General features: G+C 39.5%; 1 protein-coding gene across 1 annotated transcript in view; it reads left to right on the top strand.

The window, feature by feature from the left end:
• ap3b1a (adaptor related protein complex 3 subunit beta 1a) overlaps positions 1-24,930 on the top strand; it is a 136,923-nt gene that overhangs the window by 35,558 nt on the left and 76,435 nt on the right. Inside the window, 9 exon segments of the mRNA XM_042334776.1 lie at positions 6,396-6,578; positions 13,484-13,639; positions 15,277-15,374; positions 16,796-16,850; positions 16,957-17,028; positions 18,063-18,125; positions 19,010-19,142; positions 21,405-21,514; positions 24,298-24,474. Coding sequence (XP_042190710.1) covers positions 6,396-6,578; positions 13,484-13,639; positions 15,277-15,374; positions 16,796-16,850; positions 16,957-17,028; positions 18,063-18,125; positions 19,010-19,142; positions 21,405-21,514; positions 24,298-24,474 — 1,047 coding nt within the window.

Here is a 24,930-nt window from a genome sequence, read left to right as displayed (position 1 = left end):
TATACAAATGTAATGTTGTTGTTGTATTCCACTGTCTCTCTCTTCTCCCCCCCCCCCCCCCCCCCAGACAAACAAAGGAATTGAGGCCAATGGAGTTTGACTATAGCTGAGCTGAGAGAGTTCAGCACAAATCAACTTGAAGCTGGGAGCTTTTTGACTGAAATGGCTCATTGCTCTACAAGATGTCAAGGTGTACTTATCCACCAAGCTATCAGGAGAAAAAAAACACCTTTTTAAAAGGAAGATTAAATATCTGAGCTTTATTGCAATTGAGGTTCTTAAGGTTTGTAGAGTAGAAAACTATTATTTCACATTTTATTCTGTACAATCTACACAGCGATTGCTGCACTTGTAATTATATATCCTCTTTTGGAGTATGAGTGCTGAAAAATAAGAAACAATTACATTTTCAGCAGTCATAAAACCTTTTAGCTTCTTGGTGTGAGGAGAAATTTGTTTGGCAGGAGTCAGAACCAGAGAATTGAGAGACAGAACTGAAGTCAATAAATGCAGCTCCACGTTTATTGTCAATGGGCAATGCATAAAATCCCCACAGGATCCAAACAAGGTTTCGAATAATGAGAAGAACTGTATTCAGAGCTGCTTTTTCATGATAATGTCCTGCATTGTTGTGTATAATAAAGCTAATGCCCTTTTAAGTACAGAGCCAAACATTTAAAACATTTATAATCATTAATTATATTAGGCCTGGTAAAAGCGACAAAAATGTCAGCTAGGAGTGTGTATCTACTCGGCATTATTCAGATTTGCCAGTTCCATGCAGTGCCTAGCTGGAAGCTGAAGTGTTTAATAGATGTGATTAGCAGTGTGAACTTGGTTTCAATATGATTTGGCTGGTTTATATTCGGTTTCTGAATTAATCAGATCTAAATTCTTAGCGACAACATTTTGGGTGCTTGCCTAGAATTTGCAGTTCAATATATATACTTTGGGTGGATGCACTGGGAACATTGATGTGGATTAGAAAGACTGTTGTTTCATTTATGCTGTTGGTGGAGTCCTGTAGCTCAGCGGTTAGAGCACTTGTCTTGCAAACGAAAGACCTGGGTTCTATTCCTGGCAGGGCGAAATGTTGGGCAAGTTTCCTTACTCCATACGCCTCTGTTTATTGAGCAGTAAATAGGAACCTGGTTGTTAGTCGATTGGCGGATCGTTTTTCCGGAGATGATAATTCCTCAAAAAATAAAAAAATTTGGTCCCTCAATCCATGACTGTTTATGGAACACTGCTGTGCACAAATGAATGCTGCGCTTCGCCCAAAAATATATAGTCAATTCACTTTACAGTATATTCTGTGAAGAGCTTTGGGACATCTAGAAGGCGTGATATATCAAATGCAACGATTATGCCCTTATTAACCTGACTCGTGTAAATAAGGTGCAGTCACCTCACTTGTGTTATCAAGTTATACTCTCCTCATACAGATGAATACTTGTTTCTTCCAAACTTGGAATGCACATTGTGTAAATGCACATGGGTATTTACTCAATTTCTTAGGTGTCTGTATGCACCCAGTGAAGGTCTCTTTAGTTTTGGAAGGAATGTATTTTCCAGCAGAGAATAGACTCTGGTTGCGAATACTGTACTCAAATGCTTAGTTAATTTAATAGGTCGTACACTTGTTTGAGGGTTCTAGGTTGGAAATTGTTTTGCTTTCAGCTATTGAGCTGGATCAGAATTGGTGTTGCTATACTGTGAAATGTAATAATAATCCTTGCATTTGATATAACACCTTATCACGTGGTTGAGCCATCTCAAAGTGCTTCACAGAAAATACTGTAAACTGAAATGACTAAAGTGAATTTTGTAGGTGAAAAGTGGCAGCCAATTGCACACAGTAGTGTAGACTGTTTTACATGAATTGTAACCTTAAGAAGCTGTGTGAGCTTTCTGATGTTCTGTCCAGATGTTGTTTGGATTCATATGGAACTGAAGATCAGCTGTAGAAGCTCTTACGTTCCTTCATAATGTGGAAATCTGATTTAAGTGAGTTAAATGACTGATTTAAGCAACTGATGTATCTTCCTGCTTCAAAAATGGGTGTTTAAATTTTTATGTTAGCTGTTTCCAGTGGTCTGTCCTCTTTGTGGTTTACAAATGTTTGATACCTGGAGATTCTTGAGAACACAAAGCTGTAGCTCGTCACGAGGATATCATTGATTCCTGTTGTGAGACACAAGCCAGATTTGTCACTTTCAATAAATGTTGATACAAGAGAGAGAAGTAAATAAGCGTACTTGTCTGTACACCACCATTGCTTCATTCCACTTCACTAACTGTTACTCTGAGACACATCTGAATGTCTGAGTGCATTTCTTGACTAGTTAGTCTTATTAATAATTTCTTCCATTTTTTGGTATTTTACAAAAAATATTGGATGTATTCTACTCTCTCCCCCCTCACCCCCCACTTCCCAATTGCCCTCTCCTTTCCTCATCACAAGATGACAACAACATATTGCATTTACATAGGCAGAGGGCAAGCCCGACGTACTGAATGAGTACTTTGCATGTCTTCACAAAAGAAGAGGATGCAGCCAATGCCACAGTATCGGAGGAGAGGGTGGAGAAATTGGATAAGATACGAATAAACCGAGAGGTGGTACTGAAAAGGTTGTCAGTGCTCAAGGTAGATAAGTCACCCGGTCCAGATGGGATGCATCCTGGGTTATTGAGGGAAGTAAGGGTGGAAATAATGAAGGCTCTGGCCACAACCTTTCAATTTTCCTTGGACACCGGGGGTGGTGCCAGAGGACTGGAGGGTTGCAAATGTTACTCCACTACAAGAAGGGGCAGAAGGATAAGAACTACAGGCCAGTCAGCCTAACATCAGTAGTGGGGAAACTTCTGGAGACTATAATCCAGGACAAAATAATTTTTCACTTAGAATTTTTCACTTTATTGGTTAATAAAGGACAGCCAACATGGATTTGTTAAAGGTAAATCATGTCTAATAAACCTGATAGAATTTTTTGATGAAGTAACAGAGGGTGGATGAAGGTAGTGCAGTTGATGTAGTTTATATGGATTTTCAAAAGGTGTTTGATAAAGTGCCACATAAGAGGCTTGAAAGCAAAATAGTCCCAATGTATTAAAGGGACAGTGGCAGCATGGATACAGAACTGGCTGGGAGACAGAAAAAGTGTGCAGTGGTGTCCCCCGGGGGTCAGCATTGGGACCACTGCTGTTTTTGATCTATGTAAATGACTTGGGTATAGGGAGTACAATTTCCAGTTTTGCAGATTATACTAAGCGGGAAAAGTAGTAAACAGTGAGGAGGACAGTAGCAAACTGCAAATGAACATAGACAGACTGGTAAAATGGGCAGATATGTGGCAGATGAAGTTTAATATGGAGAAATGCGAAGTGATGCATTTTGGGAGGAAGAATGTGGAGAGGCAATATAAGCTGATGGTACAATCTTAAAGGGGGTGAAGGAACAGAGAGACCTGGGGGTTCATATCACTAAATCTTTGAAGGTGGCAGGACTGGTAGATAAAGCTGTTAAAAAAGCATACGTGATACTAGGCTTTATAAATAGGGGCATAGAATATAAAAGTCAGGAAGTTATGATGAACCTTTTTTAAACACTGGTCAGGCCTCAGCTAGAGTACTGTGTTTAGTTCTGGGCAGCACACTTTAGGATGGATGTCATGGCATTGGAGAGGGTGCAAAGGAGATTTACCAGGATGGTACCAAGAATGAGGGACTTCAGTTATCAGGAGTAGCTGGTAGCTTCTCCTTGGAGCAGAGAAGTTTAAAAGGAGACTTAAAGAAGTTTTCAAAATTATGAGGGGATTCGATAGGGTGAACAAAGAGAAACTCTTTCCACTGGCGGGTGGGTCGGTAACCCGAGGACACCAATTTAAAATAATTGTTAAAAGAAACAGAGGGGAGGTGAGGAGAAATTTTTCCACACAGCGAGTTGTTCGGATCTGGAATGCATTGCCTGAAAGGGCGATGGAAGCCGATTCGATAACAACTTTTAAGAGAGAAGTAGATAATTATTTGGGGAGGACAAGTTTGCAGGGCTATGGGGAGAGAGCAGGAGAGTGGGGTTGAATTGGAAAGCTCTTTTCGAAAAGCCGGCACAGACACGATGGACTGAGTGGCCTCCTTCTGTGCTGTACGATTCTATGGCAGCGTCTTTCATGTCAGGAGGACCTGATGAGGAGAGGAATGAAGGCCTTTCATCCCATTTTACTTCATTCTTCCAGAAATGTCCACCTAGCCTTTCCATTACAGGCTTAAAGCTTGTTGTCGAGTGATTCCAGTGACCTGGCTTTCCCTAACCTTCCTGGTAACGCATTCAAGCTGTCAGTTTACCACTGTGAGAAGGAATGCTTCTTGCTATCTATCTTAAAATGTTGTTCACAGGCCTGAACTTGTGCCTTCTTGTCCTGTTGCTTTGGCATATCTGAAGGTAATCTTTTGGGTTTACATATGTCTGTATTCAAATCATCCCATTGGGAAAACTTCATAAGATCTTCACTGCATCCTCTGATTGTATACTTTCCTCCTAATTTTCTATCATCTACTAATTTAACCACCTTTCACTGAGTCTGGGAATAATGTAAAAAACGGCTCCTCCCAGGACTGACATTTTTGTGATTGGTGTTGTACATGCGGAAAACAGTTTTGGTGTGAGGTTGTGCATCCTAATGTCAGAAGTGTGTTCTCATCTCAAAATGCTTTTAAGACATCTGCATGACAGGAATGGCACTATCTAAATGTAAATTGTATTGTATGATGCTACAATAATCTTAATTCATATAGTTTGTGTGAAGGCAAAATGGCTGCATTCCCTATCTTATAGAGTGTACAAGCTCAATTTGTGAGACTCTTATGATGCATATTTCATTTTCAAGCCCAATGTACCATGTGAGATAAACTCTAGTTATCGAGGGTCAGGTATTGATTTGGATTAATAACTGACTAAAGAAAAAGATGTCAGGTAGTTAAAAGAGGAGCTCTGTTAAAATAGAGGAGCGTGGGATGCATTGAATAGAATCCTCAAATTTGTAAAGGTAATGAAAGTCTTTCAAAGGAAGGCGGAATTAGGTATGCATTTGGACTGATCATTGCCAAATAAATTTCAATACAGGCGAATGGAAGTACAATATATTGATTGTAACCTGAGCAACTGCGCCAATTCAGATGAATTGAAATCTCCAGTTGTCTTGTTGAACATGCACAGTAGTTAGGTCAGTCTGTATCTTGAGTATTGTGCGTGTGATAACGGCAACTGCCATTGGCAGAGATCTGGTGACATGGCATTATTTATTGGAGCGCATAGAATGAGTCTACCAACTGTGCCCATGCACAGCTAAACCAGCTATAGGGCAGGTTGGGGTTTTATGGCAAAATGTGTTGTGTATTGGAGGCTATGCTGTCGTTTTCTCTCTGGCTTGTAGAGGTTAACTACCCCCAAATTAAGCTTTCCCTGCTTTGGTTTATTGTGGCTGTTACTTTAATGTGAGTTTCATTTCTAAAACAGAAATAGTCAACCAACAGCTTTGATGACTGTCAAAGGGGCAATCATAGTACTTGCTTGAGCTCCAATTGTCTATAGGGTAAACCATGCTGCTGCTGTGGCCCATACATGTAATCTTTACACACCAGGCCACACGTAGCTGTGTGGCATTACAAGGATTTGAATATTAGATAATATGAAAAAGGCTACAATATCTGTTTCTGTAACCAGTTTATTTTTTTGCCAGTAGTTATGAAATGCTTGAAATTTACATATTAATGATCTGTTTGGCAAGAATGAACGATCTTTTTTGACCTGTGCAAATTTGGCATTTGAATGTTGTTCTTGTCAGCTAATATCTTTCAAAATATATTCTTTATAATTTATAAGAAGATTGTTTAACACTGAAGCACAATAAATTCTTTCATGAATAAAACATTCCAAATCAACATTTTCTCGTTTATTCCCCTTTTAACTTTGTGGGCTTCATTACAAGAACTGAATCTTTTTCAACTTGCTCCATATTTTCTAAGTTTGCAAGTTCAAGGAAAATGGACTTGTCTGGAACTTGATGGATTTTTTTTTGAATAATCTTGTTTTGCTTTGAACACAAGGTAGTACTGTTCAAAAGAGCTGGGTGAAGGTTTCTATCATGCTTTCATCACCAACCCCAGCGATCATTTCATTATTGGTTCGGGAGAAATCATTCTAAATGTGTATTTCTAGTAAAAAATTACTAATGTTCATGATGGGTCCATGGTAGACTCTCAAAGAGTTGGGTGGGGTGGGAGGCGAGCTTTCAAGACATTTTCATGCAATTGGTGATTGTTTTACAAGTGAAAATGATTTTGCACATATTAACTTCTATTTTACTCATTTTGTTTTGTATTCTATCTTTGCAGCTCGTAGCTGGAAGTGTTGTGATGGCATTTGAGGAGGTCTGCCCTGAACGAATCCACCTGATTCACAAGAATTATCGCAAGTTGTGCAACCTTTTGGTGGATGTGGAAGAGTGGGGCCAGGTTGTCATCATTAACATGCTTACTCGATATGCAAGAATGCAGTTTCTAAGCCCATGGAAAGAGGTATGTCATGTGCTCACAAATAATTCCCTGTCCAACTTGTAAAATTTCACAGTTTTGTTACCGATAACTTTATAATTTTTCTATTCATATGGTAACTCACTATAGTAAAGTGCACTTTCTTTGCAACGTGACTGATGTCTTAAGCCTGTTAAAATATCTACCGATTAGTCATGCTTTATAGAATTTGATTCTTTCAAAACAAAATTGTTTTCAAACCAATATGCAATAATAGAATATACAACACAGAAGGATACTATTCAATGCCATCCTAACCTTTTCTTAAAGTTGTACTTACCATCATAACTTTTGCAGTTATGAGATAGCAAGTGATTGCTTGGGCTGGTTTCTTGACCCTGATGAACAAAACCGTTAGTTATGATTCTAAATAGTATTGGAGCCTTCCTCTCCCCCCCTCCCCCGCCCTTTTGAAAGATAAGTAAACTATTTTTTCAGCTAAGTTGCATTACAAAATTTGCAAATGTCATGATTTTTTTCATGTTTTTCATTTTTCTATAAAAACATCACTTTTTTAATTTGACCTACCAACATCAATGTGTAAATCCAGCGCTATATGTTGTGGGTGACAATTAAAGGACTATTAACTAGACAGCAGTCATATCAATTATGGTATATTTTGTGTAATTTTTCTTAAATGACATCTTTTATGATGAATATTCTTCACTAAGTAAAGCCGATTACACAGTGCACCACTCAGAATTCATAGTGCTGTCAGAAAGAAGACCGATTGACTTTAGATTTACATATTAATGAGCAGATTTGTTAACGGGGTGCTTGACTAAAAGAAAATAAAAGCACATTTATAGGGCTTGACATTTATAAATGGAGCTGACGCAGAAAAATGGAAATTAAGCCTTTTAAGTTAATAAATTTACTAGACTGATAAAATGAATGTTTGGCTTTCAGATTTTGTAAATGTTATAAAAATACCATTGTTTAAATCTAGTACTTTCAGTTGAAAGGTACATAAATCTAAAAAGATGAATACAGCTCGCAAAGAGTTTGTTATAATTGTTCAAAACATTTTTTTCAATCTTGACTAAACCGTACAGGAAATGATTGAAAGTTCCAGCAAAATATTGACATTTTTCAAGGACACAAATACTTGTTTTTATTGTTTATGTTTTTTTTAAAAAACAACAGTTGAAGTAAAAAGATAGAAAATAAATTTGGCCCTGTTGATTTTCAGAAGATTAGACCCAAAGAATTCATCAAAAACAATTTCTATACGTAATGATTTAGATTTCGTTTTTTTGGCTTTTTCAGTATGATCAGTAAGATTAAAATTAATTTCCAAGAGAAGGGATGTTATTTTAAAACCTGCTGTATCACTATATTCATATGATTTGTGTTGTGGTCTGTTATGAGCTTGTTGTGATTGAACTGAGTCATAAGTTTCGATGTGCTCTTTGACATCAGCACAAATCTTTCAGCGCCTTGGGACGTCCTCCCGATCTAAAAGGCACAACACAAATGTAATTTGTTGTTGCACTCTTGCGTTGTAAAGTACTCTAGTTCTCATGTTAATCTATATTAGTTGTTAGAGCAATCTTTTGCTCATATGTATGAAACGCTGGTAGATTTAGAACAATACAAATCTACAACTCTAGGATGCCATTCAAGCCATTATATTAGTACCTGTATTTCATCCATTGAAGCCAGCTATCCTAATCCAAATTCTCTGCTCTTTCTCTGTACCCTTAATACCTTTACTAATTGCCTATTAAATTCTCTCTTAAATAAGCCAATTGAGGCTGTTCCAACAGGCAGATTTCATGGTACATGCCCAGCTGGAACTATCCATTTAGGCATTACCTTGCAAAGTTGAAGATGTGTGAATACTTCTAAGTCTGATTGACAAGTTATACATACTGATCAGCTGTTAACCATAATTTGGATTACTATGAACATGTCTTGCTTCACTAGATTTATATCAATTTCAATCCCAGTTACATCATGTTATTTTCTTTCCCCCTCCCGAGAAGATTTTTTTGGGAAATACAGTAGTGCTCATTTTATTGAATTTTAAAAAGAATGAAAAACTGTCCTTCCCTGCCCCAAGACAACCCACCTAAGGTATCTGAGATGTTTTGTTGTAGGATACAGCATAAATGCTATAGACATCATCTTGAATCCTGGGTACATAAAGGCTCTGATTACTATATGACCCCACACCTGATGATGCCCGTAATTACCACTCATTGTAATTCCCTCTCAAAGTGGAACTAGAACTTAACATATCTAAATTCACCGATGATACGAAGATAGGTGGGAGAGTAAGCTGTGAGGATGACACGCGAAGAGTGCAAAGGGAAATATACAGGCTAGGTGAGTGGGCAAGAAGGGGGGCAGATGGAGTATTACGTGGGGGAAGTATGAAGTTATTCACCTAGTAGTAAAAATAAAAAAGCGGATTATTTTCTAGAGGTGGAGAAACTAGGTAGTGTTAGTGTTCAGAAGGATTTGGGTGTCCTTGTACACAGGTCACAAAAAGTTAGTATGCAGGTACAGCAAGCAACTAGGAAGGCTATTGCCATGTTAGCGTTCGTTGCAAAAGGGTTAGAGTACAAGAGTAGGGAAGTTTTGCTGCAGTTGTGTAAGGCCTTGGTGAGACCACACCTAGAATATTGTGTGCAGTTTTGGTCTCCTTATTTATGAAAGGACATACTCACCTTAGAGGAGGTGCAACGGAGATTTACTGGCTTGGTTCCTGGGATGAGGGGCTTGACCTTTGAGGATAGGTTGAGTAAACTAGGCCTATATTCTCTAGAATATAGAAGAATTAGAGGGAATCTTATAGAAATCTATAAGATTCTTAAGGGTCTTGACAGGGTAGACGCCGTGCGACTGTTTCCCCTGGTTGGAGAATCTAAAACTAGGGGTCATAGTCTCAAAATTAATGGTCAGCCTTTTCGAACTGAGTTGAGGAAACATTTCTTCACTCAGAGGGTAGTGAATTTGTGGAATTCTCTACCACAGAAGGCTGTGGATGCTCATTCCTTGAACATATTCAAGACTGAGGTTGATAGATTTCTAAAGGATAGGGGGATTAAGGGATATGGGGATAGGGCGGGTAAATGGAATTAGGTTAGAAGATCAGCTGTGATCTTATTAAATGGCATGGCAGGCTCGAGGGGCCAAATGGCCTACTCCTGCTCCTATGTCTTATGGTCTTAAGAACCACAAAATGTGAATGGGTGTGCATGTGTGGGCAGATAAAATTAAATGAGTATAATGTGAAAACTCTAAAGGGGACAATTTTAATTTTCTTCAAAACGCAAGAATGAGAAAACAGTCATTCAGTGCACAAAACCTGTTTGTTCATTTTTCCTTGTTGAATCATCCTTGTTCTAACTTTCGAGTCCCTTGATGATCTCACCCCACCATAGCTCTGTGACTTCCTTCAACCATACTGGCCAAGATGTTCTCTAATCTCATGTCCCAATCCGCCCCACCATCGTTGAGCTTTCAGCCACTTTGGCCCTACTCTTTGGATATCCATCTCAGAGTGACTCTGACTCCTTTCCTCTTCCTCCCATTGTGCAAGGCTCATCTCAAAACGTACCTCTTTGACCGTACTTTTGGTCATCTTTCCCCTTGGCTCCCATCCCAATTCAGGTGTCCAGCAGGTGTTCTCAAGCACTTTGCAATACAATTTTACAATGCAATTTCCATATATAATATATATATGTATTAAATTTAGAAAATGAGGGATCTTGGTGAGGTACTTAATCTAATTTTATATCTAAATAGCACATTTAATAAATATTTTTGGATTCATTGTGTTTCAAAGTATAATGAGCAATGTTTTGGAGAAACTATTTTTCTAAATTTCATTGAAGAAGGTGGACAACAGAATATAATTTAAAAAATATTTTAAGATCTGGTACTCATCTTCAAGCTCCTTCACCTTGATTAAATGCCATACCAAATGTATCTAGTAGATAAAGCCGAGTTTCTGCACAAACTATTTTTTCATAGGAACTTGTGAATCCAGTATCGAAAATTACAGGTTGGTTTTAGGGTGGACGTCTGATTTGAGTTGTAGTCTGCCACTCTGGAATCTGTGCAGTATTAAGAAATCAAGCTAACATTGTTTTTTGAGGCTATTTCCTGACTCTAATACAGAAGATCATAGGGTTGTAAAATCAAGTATATCGAAAGATTACGTGGAAGACAAAATATTTGATCAAGGTTTGATGGAAAAGGGTTTATTTTCTTGTTTTTCATAGCTGATTTACTTTTTTTAAAAATTACTTAGTCGTCAGCTTTGCTGACGAATTTCAGCTCTTAGTGAGGCAGTATTGTACCAATTCACGTCTTTCCTCTAATTGAAGGTTATTTATATTTATGTGCAGTTGTAAAGTGCAGCTTGTTGTTGAGTAGTTTGCTCAGTGGAGTTGATGGCTTACTGTCATCTCTGTGGACAGCTAATGCACTTAACAGTACTGCCGGCCTCTTTGTTGTGAAAATGGGGTAATTTGGGGATGTGTGCTGTATGGAGCTCTTGATAGGACTGATTTAGGTTTGCTTTTTCTCCACTTAGTGATAGTCAATTTGTTTATTGAGCTTTTGATAGAAAATGCAGTTGCTTCTGTGATTTAAATGTTTTTTAAAAAAAATCTGCAAGGTTTCAGATGTTTTTTTTGTTCTTCTACGTACACATTTCACAATAAATAGGTTACAATATAGATAACATTTACCTACCTGCTTCTTCCCCATCACCCCTCCGCCCATATCATCTAGAACCCCTATTTTCTCTTCTACTACCCTGTAATTGAATGAAACCTACCATCTGCTCCCTCGACCCTTGCTGACCATCAACTATCTCTCCTCTTCCCCATGCTGGCAAACATAGTCAATCTGTCCGTCTCCTCCAGCACCATCCAGTTCCCCCTCAAACCCGTTGCCATCACCCCTCCCTTTTTTGTAAAAAAAATCCTTGATCTGTCGAACTCTGCTAACTACCGGTCGATCTCAAAGTTGCCCTTCCTTTCTGAAGTCCTGAATGTCTTGCTGACACTCAACTTCGCTTCCTTTGTCGAGTCCCTTCTGTCTAGTTTCCACTCTGCTCACAGCATTGAGATAGACCTAGTCAAGGTTATTATGTCCTCTGATCTGACCAGGTTCTATCTGCCTCCTGGACCTCTGCTGCTTTTGACACTGTTGACGATGCCTTCCTCCTTGACTGCCTCATCAGCCTCAGTGGGACTGCCCTCTCCTGGTTTAAGTCCAACTTGACCCACACGTACCATTTTGTCTCCTCTTAACGGTTTCGCACTGCTATCACCCCATTTTTTGCTGGGCTCCACGGATCCCTGTTGGTGAATGGATTGATTTTCTTGCTTCATACCTCTTTAATCTGCTAACACCCCACTCCACTACCTGCTACTCTCGCTCAGTTGCCTTCTGCACATCCCTTGTCCCCTCCACAAGCAAAATGTTTTGGCTTTCTAGTTCTCTTACCTTTTCTTTGAATATATGCTTATGCCAATTTAGTACTCTTCATTTTATGTTAATTGGAAACTGTTTAAAAAACACTTCATATTTTGAGTTCAAGCTTAAAAAATATTAGAGCTACCTATAATACATTATGAACAAGCTTGTTCAGGTGGATGTTAACGATGACGACAACAACTTGCATTTATTTAGCGCCCTGCACACAAGCTAGTGTCCTGTAGTGCTTCACAGTGGCGTAGTCTGTCCCCGAGCATGGGGGAGAGGGAGGGGGAAGTGACTAAGCACGATCTAAAACAGTAGGTTGTTAGGTGGGATTTGAAGGTGGGGAGGGAGGAGGCAAGGCGGAGGGATTAAGGGAGAGAGTTCCAGAGTTTTGGGGCATAATGGTTGAAGGCACTGCCACCGACGGCGGAGGGGACGAGAGACAACAGGAGGCCGGAGCCAGCCGAGCAGAGCAGCGGGTGGTGGAGCGGGGGAATAAGCAGATCAGATAGGTAGCCAGTTGCGAAGGCATGAAGGCTCAAAGTATCCCATAGTACCATTCGGAAAAATGATGTGAGTTTCTCCCAATGTCCTTACTAACAATCCCTCAGATAAAATTGTTCATTCATCTCATGGCTGTTTGTGGGACATTGTTGTGCACATATTGGCTGTCCAGATTGCCTACAAAATATACATGGAGTCCTATAGCTTAGTGATTAGAGCACTCACCTCGCAAGCGAGAGGACATAGGTTCGATTCCTGGGCAGGGCGAAACTTTGGGCAAGTTTCCTTACTCCACCTATTAGTAAGTAGGAACCTGGTTATTAGGCAATTGGCGGATTGTTTTTCCGGGTGTAATAATCCCCTTTTTTAAAAAAAATAATAGTGCTTTGGTCACTCAATCCACGACGGTTTGTGGGACAATGCTGTTTGCAATTGGCTGCCGTGTTTCGCTCACAAAATATAGTCAGTTCACTTTACAGTATATTCTGTGAACTGCTTTGAGACTTCTTGAAAAAGAGCTGGAACAAATGCAAAAAATATTATTTATTATTACTCTAGAGTAAATCCTGTGAAACCCTATGAGACATCCTCCCAATGTAAAACGTGTTATATCAAATATAATCATTATTATAATTAATAATGTCTTAAGTGTTTGAGATAATTATGTAAGATGTAAATACCCAGACACAAAAAATATCAGACCATTTATAATCTTAAAGGTGCTGGGACATAACTACTATCTAGCAAGTTCTCTGGCTGGAAATATGGCCTTGTGAGTTATTTTGGTTAAACTTTGTGCATTTGGTATAATGGTTAGAATTTGAAGATAAGACATTCATTAAAGATCTTTTACACTTGAGGTTGTTGGACGATCTATAATGTTTATATAAATATTGGCTGGGCTGATTTTTAGTTATGGTTAATGATTTCTGTCCTTTCAGGATGAGTCACTGGAAGAGAATGGTGAGAAAGCTTTCTATGATTCTGATGAAGAACAGAAAAAAAATAGCAGTGGAAGAAAGCCGTACATGATGGACCCAGACCATCGCCTTCTGCTCCGGAACACCAAACCTCTACTGCAGAGCAGAAATGCTGCCGTATGCTAAATACTATTTTCTAACGTTAATTATTTTGTAACCAGAAATATAGTTTTAGACGAACCATAACAAAGAGAAAATTGTGCAGATGGTAATGTACTTTTCTTTCAACCACATGTGTTTCAGTTGAAGTTCAGTGACTTCATGCTGCTATGGGGATGTGTTTAACAGTAGTATAGATCTGTAGCCATGGTTATACAGGGTGACCAAAAAGTTGTGATAGCTAGCCTATTATCTAAAAAAAAATCATAAATTATTTAAGACTTATTAGATATAATGGTACCACAACTTTTTGGTCACCCTGTACAAACTGTTTTTATTTCTGTTAAGTTGTGGGAGCAGGGGAGGGGTGAGAGAAGGCTACATGCATTTGCACTTAAATGCAGCCAGGCGCATTGTTCTGGTCACATACTTCTCACTGCTAGTAAAATTGCCAAGCATTGAACAAGTTTATGGGATTGTGGACTCTCTCATCACTGGAAATGAAAGTGGCACAGCAGATTGCTTAAAATGTTTTAACATTTCATATTATAAAGAAAAAGCTGTGCATTGGTTAATTCATAATTTTAGCTGGTTATACAGAAAAATATCTCCCAAGGGGGATTGGCAGCGTTATACTTCAAGACTTGATTTGAGCAATGTAAAAGACCACTGTAAACCTTACAGTGAAACTGGTACACCAGACTTGCTTGCTGCTGTTGGGCGAGTTTTGTCAATTCTTAATTGGATTCTAGATGGAACACAAGCCTGTGGTGAGTCTGGGTTTCACTCAGGAAAAAAATAGGTTTTACATTTGTGACCCAAGCACACTTCGAACCATAGAAATATATGACACAGCGGGAGGCCTTTGGACACATTTATTCATGTTGGTATTTGCTCCAGACCAGTTACTAGGGGCAGGGAATCATTCACTTAGCTCTTGTTAACCCTGCCAACCAAAGCCTGAACAGGTAGGGGTTCCAAGCTGGACAAGCAGCAGGAAAGTTTGCCAGACAGTGCTCTCAATGGGCAGCTATGCGGTTTCACAACAGGACCCCAACACACGCTCCGGGGTCCCCAAGCCTTGGTTCCTGTCAACCTGCGCCTTATACTTTCCAGCATTAGGTAAGCAGGATGTGTTCCTCCGGGGAGAGTGGGGGCATTCCAACAATCTATCTCTGGAATTTCCATGTGTAGGTGGGATGTGTGGAATTCTCAGTCTAGTTTGGATATTCTTAAGCATGGTGATGATTTCAGATCGTGTTAAACACCCGGCTGACCNAAAAAAAACCCTGACAACTCTCTAGGAAAAGAAGTACTTCTGAGTCTCTCTCTTTTCTCCCCTTAACTTCCCAGTATTTATGTGCATTTTTTGTATGTCCTTTTCCCTTCTTATGCCCAATTCCTTCCAGATGTTCTCACTGGTGACAAGGGATGTTAAAGTTGATTCCCCTCTTGAGATTTTAATTGTTTGATGCTTTACTGCTTAGATCGGATGAGAATTCATTATGTGGGAGACGTCCATGATTTCTTGGGTTAGTGTACAGAACGTCAATACAACAATGTACTGCACCACTGAGCACTTCTTGTGTTCGTGTTACTTAATAACTGAGCATTGTGAATTGCTTCCTGATCCTGGCTCATTCCTGTCTTTTCAGGTAGTAATGGGGGTCGCACAGCTTTACTGGCACCTAGCACCAAAGTCAGAGGTTACCATTGTTGCTAAGTCTTTGGTCAGATTACTTCGTAGCCACAGGTTAGTCATTCATTTAATCACTCTTACAGGAAGGTTACATTCACTTCAAGTGGGTGCCATGTTTCATGTGTTTACGACTGAAATGAGATTGTGATTGACATTAACAGGCCAGTGTTAATTGGCAAACTGAGTCTTGGTTGTTTAGAGTGTGAGTATCAGCAATGTTCAGCTTTAAACGAATTGCTAAAAATAAAGCAGTATAAAAGCTTTGAATAAAAGCTCTGTTGAGGGAAATTAATTTTGGGTTAGGTCCTATCGCAAGTTAATTTCTGATGGTAAAGTGTATTTTCAAGTATTTAACACTGACCTGCCTTTATATCTACAATTGCATAAATAGCTGTGCAATTTCTTGTTAAATCAGAAAACCTCAATTCTGTCAGTGTATGACTCCAGCTCAAGTATTACAGTGCAACTGTAGGTGCTTTTTTTAGTCATGAAATAACTTTAAAATCTGTAATACTGAACAATTTGTGAGTTTCTAATAGACATTATGGTGATTGAGGCAATTTTAAAAGGAGGACATTAGATCAATTTCCATAATAATAATAAGATTCCTTGCATTTGATATAGCGCTTTTCACGTCTTCTCGACGTCTCAAAGCGCTTCATAGAATAGACTGTAAAGTGAGTTGACTGTATATTAGTGGAATGTATATATATATTCTATGTCTGAAGACAAGACCGCTACACATCTGCTAATCAATGCTAACTCATGGAAAAGACTGGTTTACAGTGTTGATGTTTTAATAGTTTGTTAGCACCAGAAGTGAAGTTCTGTGATCCTGCCAATCAAATGGGTTTTGACCTCTTACAACACAGATTCCAGCTGAAAGTTAAGAGCTGTTTGCACTGGAAGGGTTGAATTGCTTAATGCTGTATTTGTAAGTGATCATGATGGTCTTCTGACCATAGTGAGACACAACCCCTAGATAATAGTGTGTGTGTGTTCAGGGCCTTGGGATGTCCTCCCGACGTGAAAGGCGCTATACAAATGTAATCTTGTTGTAGTTGTGTGTGGGGGGAGGGTGCGCACGGGTTACAGTAATTCCTGTGAAGCACTAAGAAAATTCCTACTGGCTAAATATGCAGCCTTCAGTAGAGGGCGTCTTAAGGTTCTGCATCTCAGATCAGCTTTCATGCAAATATGAAGTACCAATTCCTACTAGAATAAATGGAGACAGGATGCATTTGGCCTGTCCCTGTAACTTACATCACTAGTATAGATAAGGAGAAGATCGTGGCACCTTATATGTTTGCATTTGAATATCAAGTTTGTTCACAACAAAGTAATCTGTATGATAGTGTATCCTTTTGGAGAGAGTCAGGTGCATCTTATATTATAATATGTTAAAAGTTCTCTTCGATAGTAATTAACTTAAATTCTATTAGTGTCAATCTCAACTATATTGCTTTTATTTCCAGGGAAGTGCAATATATTGTCTTGCAGAACATTGCCACAATTACTATACAAAGAAAGGTATGTTTGCATCTGTTATTATGGAAAACATAATAACTTATTATTATGATTTATTATTCTTATAGTTCTCATAATATTAAGTATAACACAAAATTTCTTCTTCTAGGGATTGTTTCAACCTTATTTGAAAAGTTTCTATATTCGGTCAACTGATCCAACCCAGATTAAGATATTAAAGGTAATTATACAATTAAATTTACGTCTATATAGTGGCTTTCATGTTGGGAGGATGTCTCAAAACGCTTTACACAGATGGTTGGGCACCTGAGTGGGGGGGGGCAGGAAATCAGGAGATGGGTGTGGAGAATTGGTGATGAATTTGAAGATGAGGATGCTGATTTGCTTCCTTTTGCAGTGAAGTAATTTTGCTTGACCGTCAAATTCATGCTGATAAAATACATCCATTTGAGATAGCAAACCCTCTAATTTTTTGCGACAAACAACCCTGTGAGTATTCCTGACCTAATTTGCCACTTTGTTTGAATTCCTAATTCACAACAGCCAAACTCATGACATCTGGTTTTCTGGTCTAGTCATGCCCTCATCATGCCCTTCAAGCTGGGTAGTGTTTCGGTGAAGTTAACAGTGGCGGAGCCTGATGCTGAGTCGGAGGGAGCGGGGAGTTGACTGTCGGCATAGTCGTAGAGGAAGGTCTGAAGGAATGATTTGACAATGGGAAAGCAAGGGGCAAGGCAGGAGGGATTGAGGGAGAGAGTTCCAGAGTTTCAGGAGAGGAGAGCAGTGGACATGCAGGAAGCTGGAGTGAGCGGAGGCAGCAGGTGGTGGCGTAGGGAATAAGTAGGTCAGCGAGGTAGAGAGGTGCTGGGGCGTGAAGGGTTTTGAAGACGAGTGTGAGGATCTCTCGGTAAGTTGATTATTATTTCACCATTATATTATACACCTGGGCACACGGATGGAGAGCATCAGCAGAATGAATTGAGAGATTGTCTGCAAATCCATTTTGTATTGTGTGAAAGCAGGACGTCCAGATGACTTGAGGAACTGTGCTTCTCCCTGATCCTCCTTTTCCTTGTTTGAAGGAAGAGGACTAGCCAATAAAAAGATGCAAAACATTTTTTTATTCATTTAAAACCTTAAAAAAGAGATAGTTACACACTTAAGTAATTGTTCTTTGTACTGTACTCATGACTGATGTGTAGCGACAGCTCATTTTATTGCTACAGAGAATAAAGATGATGTTGTTTCATGCAGCTTGAGATCCTGACAAATCTGACCAGTGAAATCAACATCTCCACGGTCCTACGAGAGTTCCAGGTGAGTTCAGGGCCAGTGACTGATACCACTGTTGATTTGGTCTCCTATTACCAAAGCTGTCAGGGAGATGAGTTGCAAATTGAATGTCAAATACTCAGCAGGTGTTTAACCCGTTTGAATCCAATTAACGTATCAATTAAATTGTAAGAAGTTTTGGAAACTTGAATTGTTTTAAAAGATTTTATAAAATCTCTAATACTGTATCCTATTCCCCTTTGGAACATCAAGGCAAGTTATTTTGTCCTCTAGCGCTCTTCAAACTTCTACTCGATGGTATGTGACAGTACAGTGGGCTGGTCTTCAGAATTGTTGTACAATCAGCAGTGGGGTTGCAGAAGGGGGCTCCTCTCTCTGCTCAGTGATGCCTTCTCTGCTAAATGTTCCCTTCCCCTACCCTTCTCTTTGCCCCCCCCAGCCCCCTCTTGGTTCAGTGCCTCTATAGATTGCAAAACTAAGGACAGGAAATGGTAGGTGAATATCTATTTGGAGCACACTAAGCCAAAATAATACATTGCAGATCTATTTTATCTTAGAATTGGTTATTCAGTAATTTAGTACAACAACCTGCATTTTTATTGCACCTTCTTGCAGGGTAGAATATTCGGAGCGTTTGCTAGTGGCTGGGCTTGACGGCAAGTCAGGGAGAGAGGGAAGGTGACTGTACGCACGGTCGAACAGGGAGATCTTCAGTTGCAATCTGAAGACTGGCAAGAAGGGGGCAAGGCGGAGGGATTGAAGCAGGGAGCTCCACAGTTTGGGGGCATATTATGGAGTATCTAACACGACAGAGTAAAATTTAACAGAATAATCTGGGGGTGGGGGGGACACTTGACACATTGAATCAGATTAACTAGACCGTTCTTTTTTGTTCCTCTCCCCTCCAGACCTATGTGAAAAGTCAAGACAAACAATTTGCTGCAGCAACAATTCAGGCAATTGGAAGATGTGCGACCAATATTTCTGAAGTTACAGATACATGTCTTAATGGCTTAGTCTATCTGCTGTCAAACCGAGATGGTAAAACATTCTGCAACTTTTTTTCACTCTTACCTGCATTTTTTTTTACAGTTAATGATAAATAGAATTTGACAGTGGATTAAGTTACTTAATGGAATGGAGAAAGCAAATGCAGAATGATATTTTCAGATGCATCAAAGCAGCAGAATTTTAGGGTGGATACCAGTATTTCTATACACAAGAGGACAATCAACAGCTTGAACGAGTTATTAGGAAGAGCTGTAGAGGCCAGTGCACTGGACTGATCTTAGATATTTTTTGTTGGTCCATTTTAGTTATCCTTTATTAATTTGAGCCTGTGCCTAAGTTAACAAATAAATGATTTAAGTTATGTCAGCATTCTGATTCTCTAATTCCCCTCCCCTGTGCTATCTCCCATCGTCTCTTCCATTTTCCATGGTTGACAATGCCCTGCTGATCCTTTACTCCTAGTTTTGGAGTATGGATTTTTGCTCCAATACCCACTTCAAATGTCAACCAGCAGTGCTAAGTGCTTTGGGATGTCCTCCTGACGTGAGAGACACCAAATACATCTCAATTATATTGGAATTGCTCGATGTTCCAATGGAAGCACGATGGAGTTAGCATTGAGGTTGGATGAGATTAAATTGATTGAAAGGTCTTTTTCTGATCCTTTATTCTCATTTTAAGAATTGATTTTATTTCTGACTGAATATTGGTGATACTTTTCATTACTAGTTAAAATTTAGTGAACGGTATGGTTTTTCAGTTCCCTTTTATTGATGGTGGTGAAGATTAATTAACGAAAGGAAAATGTCTTCATTCATCTGATATTAGCAGAACTAAGTTAATACCATCTCAGTCTCTACCCAACAACAGCCACTTGCATTTATATAGTGCCCTTCATGTGGAGTAACATTTCAGAGCACTGAACTGGTGTAATTTAACAGTTAGCCAGGATGGGGGGCGGTGGGGTAGTGGGGACACCACTGTTGAAGAATGAACACTGGCTCAAAGCATGATTCCTGCATCTGTTTGAAGAAGGCAGGGCTTCTTTCATGGAAGGAAAAAATTCACCACCATGTCAGAGGATTGGGCAAACGATTCAAACAGAAAGTTTGTGTATTCAGATGGAAAATGCTCTTTTGTGAGCAGGAAAAGCTGTCTGTGACTGCAGACTGTATATGCTTCACTCGGTTTACCTCACGCTTCAGGGGATAGTCCTTTTTGTTGTTCAGGGAGATGTCCATTGAAACTTTTGGCCTTCAAAATGCTGAAATTTCTGTTGGTGACAGAAAACCTCAACCTTAATCCTGCCAGTTAACTGAAGTATTGTGTGTGATTAAGGAGAGTATGAAAGCAATGAGGAGAAAAATAACTAGCAACATTCTTTAAATGACTATGAATGGTTTATGAAATATTTAACCTCCAAAATTACATTATCATTATTTATAACATATGTATTGTTTTAAATCCAGGTCTGATGGAGCAGAAAATTAAGATCATTCTGTCCTGCCGCAAAATAACTAAATTGGGGGTGGTTTTGTCATTTGCTCCTTGGACTGAAACACAAGAAAGTCCTGGGGATTAATCAGAAGCTTAATTAAACTGTTAGATATTCACTAATACTTTGTAGTTGTTCTCACGCTTCATACAAATCCCTGGTGGTTGTCTGTTAAGTCTAACAAGGTCAGTTAGAAAATCTGATGGGTTTGGTTTATAATGTGCTATTGATGAGTGTTGTTCCTTTTCAGTGACTATCTATTATTTTACCAAGGATGTCAAGAGATATTGTTGCTTTTCTACCTTAACAATCAATGGAAATTCCAGCACTTTTACTGCAGTAGTTATTTTCAACTGAGGGAAAATTACAATCCACATTTAATAATAGTGTGAGTTTTACATTATGTGGCTTGTTGAACAGTTGAATGTAGAGTTCTCTACGTTTCACTACCTTCAAACAATAAAGCATATACCATGAATAGCAGTATATGCAGCAAGGTTTTTGTAGTGCTATAAATGGTTTGGGTAATTGATCAGAAATGTCATGGAGAGGATTTGAATGGTTCTTAATAAGACCCAGGTCTGCAGACGGTTGCTTTGTTGTGTTGATCAAGAAGAAATATTTAGGACCAACAGATGCTTCAAAGACCTTGTTATGATCGTAAATGGCCACTAATTTTATTTAAAAGCTTAGCTTTGGTCAGAAAAGCGCTCTGAGATGCTGCCCTGCGTGGAGGGCGCTGTGCAAGCTGTTATTGTTTGTTTGTTTTACCTCAAAGGCTGTGTTTTATTCAACAGAAACCGTTGTTGCAGAAAGTGTGGTTGTCATTAAGAAGCTTCTTCAGACACAACCTGCACAACACAGTGAAATCATCAAACATATGGCCAAGCTTCTGGATAGTATTACAGTGAGTACAAATTGAGCAGCAACACAGGAAGATCAATCAATGTGTCTTCCAGAAAATGTTGCTGACACTTTGGCTGCTATCAGCCTATTATTATGTGACTAACTGCACTTGAGTATCAATGGGCTTTGTATCTCTAATGATCCGAGCCAATAGAAAAGTGTGGAAATGTTTACCAGAAATTGCAGGATGATTTGTAAATTTTGTGAGGGGGGGGGAGGGGGCGGTTACGGAGGCTGGTTGGTGCTATTGAGATATATTTTACTGCCAACCTACATTTTTTTCAGTTTATTGATAAAAACTAAACATGAGGAAATAACACATATTAGATTGCTGCAAAAAAAAATATTTCTTTAAGGTAAACTCGGTGGCCCTTTTATTTTTTTGCGGGGGAGTAGACACCAGCGAGTCTACAGGAGCTCACCACCTCCTGCCTCTCAGGGCCGGCACTGCACACAGTCACAGAGAGATACACACACAGATACAGGGCAACACACAGACACAGAGAGACGCACATTCTCAGTGAGAGAGAGAGACACACACACTCATAGATACAGCGATATACATATACAGACAGAGGAGAGACACACGTACACAGAGACACTCAGAAACACACACATATAGAAGAGACCCTCAGACACACTCACAAACACACACACACACAGGAGAGAGATGCACTCACAAACACACATACAGACACAAACACATGGAGAGAGACACTCACAGAGATACTCACAAACAGAGACACACACAGACACTCGCATAGAGATACTTACAAACAGAGAGACACACAGACACTCACATAGAGATACTCACAAACAGAGAGACACAGACACTCACATAGAGATACTCACAAACAGAGAGAGAGACACAGACACTCACATAGAGATACTCACAAACCGAGAGACACACAGAGACTCACATAGAGATACTCACAAACAGAGACACATAGACACTCACATAGAGATACTCACAAACAGAGAGAGAGAGACACAGACACAGATACTCACATGGAGATACTCACAAACACATAGAGAGAATAGCACAGACACTCACAAACACAGAGAGAGACATACAGATGAACACTACAGCGGGGCCTCTAAGTGAAGCCCATTTGCCGCTTGTGCAGCAACGAGCATGTGTGTCCGGAGCCACTCCGCCCACAGTAACGTCAAGTAACCAATGAGCGGCTTGTGGGCCAGAAACTTCATTTAAAGTAGGAAGTTGTTTACAGCGGAACAAGTGCGTCCACATTTTTCTATTGGCCCAGCTAATGACTTAACTGCTGATTTGATCAACAGTAGTTTTGACTGTCTCCAGTCACTCCCAACAAATACTACAGATTAATAGGTCCAAACTTCCACCTTGTCTTACCCACTTGTCTTGTCTAAAACCATTTAATCGTAACATTTACGATTGCTCTCTCTGACCTACTATCCCCCTACTTACCTGCCCGTACCCTCCGTTCCTCTGGCTCCGGTCTGCTCCACATTCCCCGCCCCAACCGCCCTACCATCAGTGGCCGGGCCTTCAGCCTCTCAGCCCCTAGGCTCTGGAACTCCATCCCCCAGTGCCTTCGCCTTGCTTCCTCTCTTTCCTCCTTCAAGGCCGGTCTCAAGACCTTTCTCTTCGACCGTGCCTTCAGCTCCCCTCTCGACTCTCTACCCCCTCCTCGCTCCCTCCCTTCCCTCCCCTCACCCTGACCATTTCCGCCCTGCTCGGGTCCCGACCCAACTGTCCAGCGCCTTGGGACGTCCTCCCGACGTGAAAGGCGCTCTATAAATGAAATGTTGTTGTTGCATAAAATTGTGCAAAATTCATCTTGACCTATTCAAACTTTTCATTTCTTGAGGACTACAGAAAAGCAGCTTTCAAATTAAGATTAAATATTAGAGCATTTCATAAGGCAACATCTTGCATTTTAAGACATGATGATCTTGCAGGCTAACACTTGGTTGAATTTCAGGTCTAGTTCTGACCCCTTTTTAATGTATCTTCTTTTTCTGGCCTGAATGTCTTGGCGCATACCGGGATATGTTTCTGGAAGTATTGACATCCCTTTGGTACTGCTCAATCAGCAATTCTTTATGCATTAACCTAAACCATGTCAGAATATTCAACCTAGAGGGAATCGCAACCAAGCCAATGTTCACATGCAAACACATCTTCTGGGAGGGAACTATTGACTGATTTATTTTTGTTTCATTTTCCCCTCTATACCTACCAACCAATTGTAGAATCCTTATTGTAATACTGATTCTGGTTTAGCAATTTAGCACAGACCATGACTGAATCTGGGACTTTTGGGTCTTATGGCTCAGTTTTACACAATGGTAGAGCCTCATTTTTCCTGTTTTTCAATGTTCTGTACAATTGTTCCTATAAAATCTACAGTTATGAGGAAATCCATTTTGTAAATGTTTACCTTACTTGCTAACTGCAAGTTGGAAGTGTTGTTTAATATTTCTGTCTACATATGTTCAAAATTATACCCAAGTTTAGAAATGTTTTTTTTTGTTGCTCTCTTCTAATCATACATGTGATCTTGCATACTTAGAGGGAATTTACCTTTTTTAAAATTGGGCAGTTCACTAGATCACTTGTAAACAAACAATTTCTGTTTAGAACCTACAGTATTTGGATGTGTCATATTGCAGAAACATTCAGCTATTTGCAGTCAGTGGTGTGAATAGAAGATTTTACCCATAAAAATGAATAGAAGTTGCCTTTATTAATGACATAACTAAACTTGTTTCTATCCCCTCTCCTCTCTGTACTTTCTGTAGGTACCCATGGCTCGAGCTAGTATCCTTTGGCTGATAGGTGAATACTGTGAGCGGGTTCCAAAGATTGCACCAGATGTTTTACGGATAATGGCAAAAACCTTCACAAATGAAGAGGAGATTGTGAAGCTGCAAACTTTGAACCTTGCAGCTAAACTCTACTTAACAAATCCCAAGCAGGTGAGAAGTTGATGTAAAAGTCTGACATTTATTTCAGGGTTACAATATTAACATTCTGTTGGATACTTGCTCTTATTTAAAATACCACTTTTGTTGTAAACTCAACATTTAAAAAATGTAATTACATTTACACGTGGACATTATTGAATATCTGGGGGCTAGAGAAGAAGAGATATGGCCTACAATAGTGGAGGAGGTTGGAAGGCACCAAACCAATGAGACAGAAATTTCGGGATAGGGAGAGTGGTTGGAGGTCAGAGTTCTGCATTGGCTGTAAAATAAATCACTGTATAACAAAAGTGAAGCTTTGCATGTTGACTCTGCCTGTGGATCTCTGCCAGATAATCAAATTGTCCAAAATCCACTCCTTTGAACATAGAACTTCAAAAGTAGGGATGATTATCACTTTCTCAACAAAGTTATTCCATACAATAAAGTTCATTTTTGTACAGTACC

The sequence above is a fragment of the Callorhinchus milii genome, unplaced genomic scaffold (assembly GCF_018977255.1).
Source record: "Callorhinchus milii isolate IMCB2004 unplaced genomic scaffold, IMCB_Cmil_1.0 Scaffold1, whole genome shotgun sequence".
In the NCBI taxonomy this organism is placed as follows: domain Eukaryota; kingdom Metazoa; phylum Chordata; class Chondrichthyes; order Chimaeriformes; family Callorhinchidae; genus Callorhinchus; species Callorhinchus milii.
This window is presented reverse-complemented; position numbering and strand designations above follow the sequence as displayed.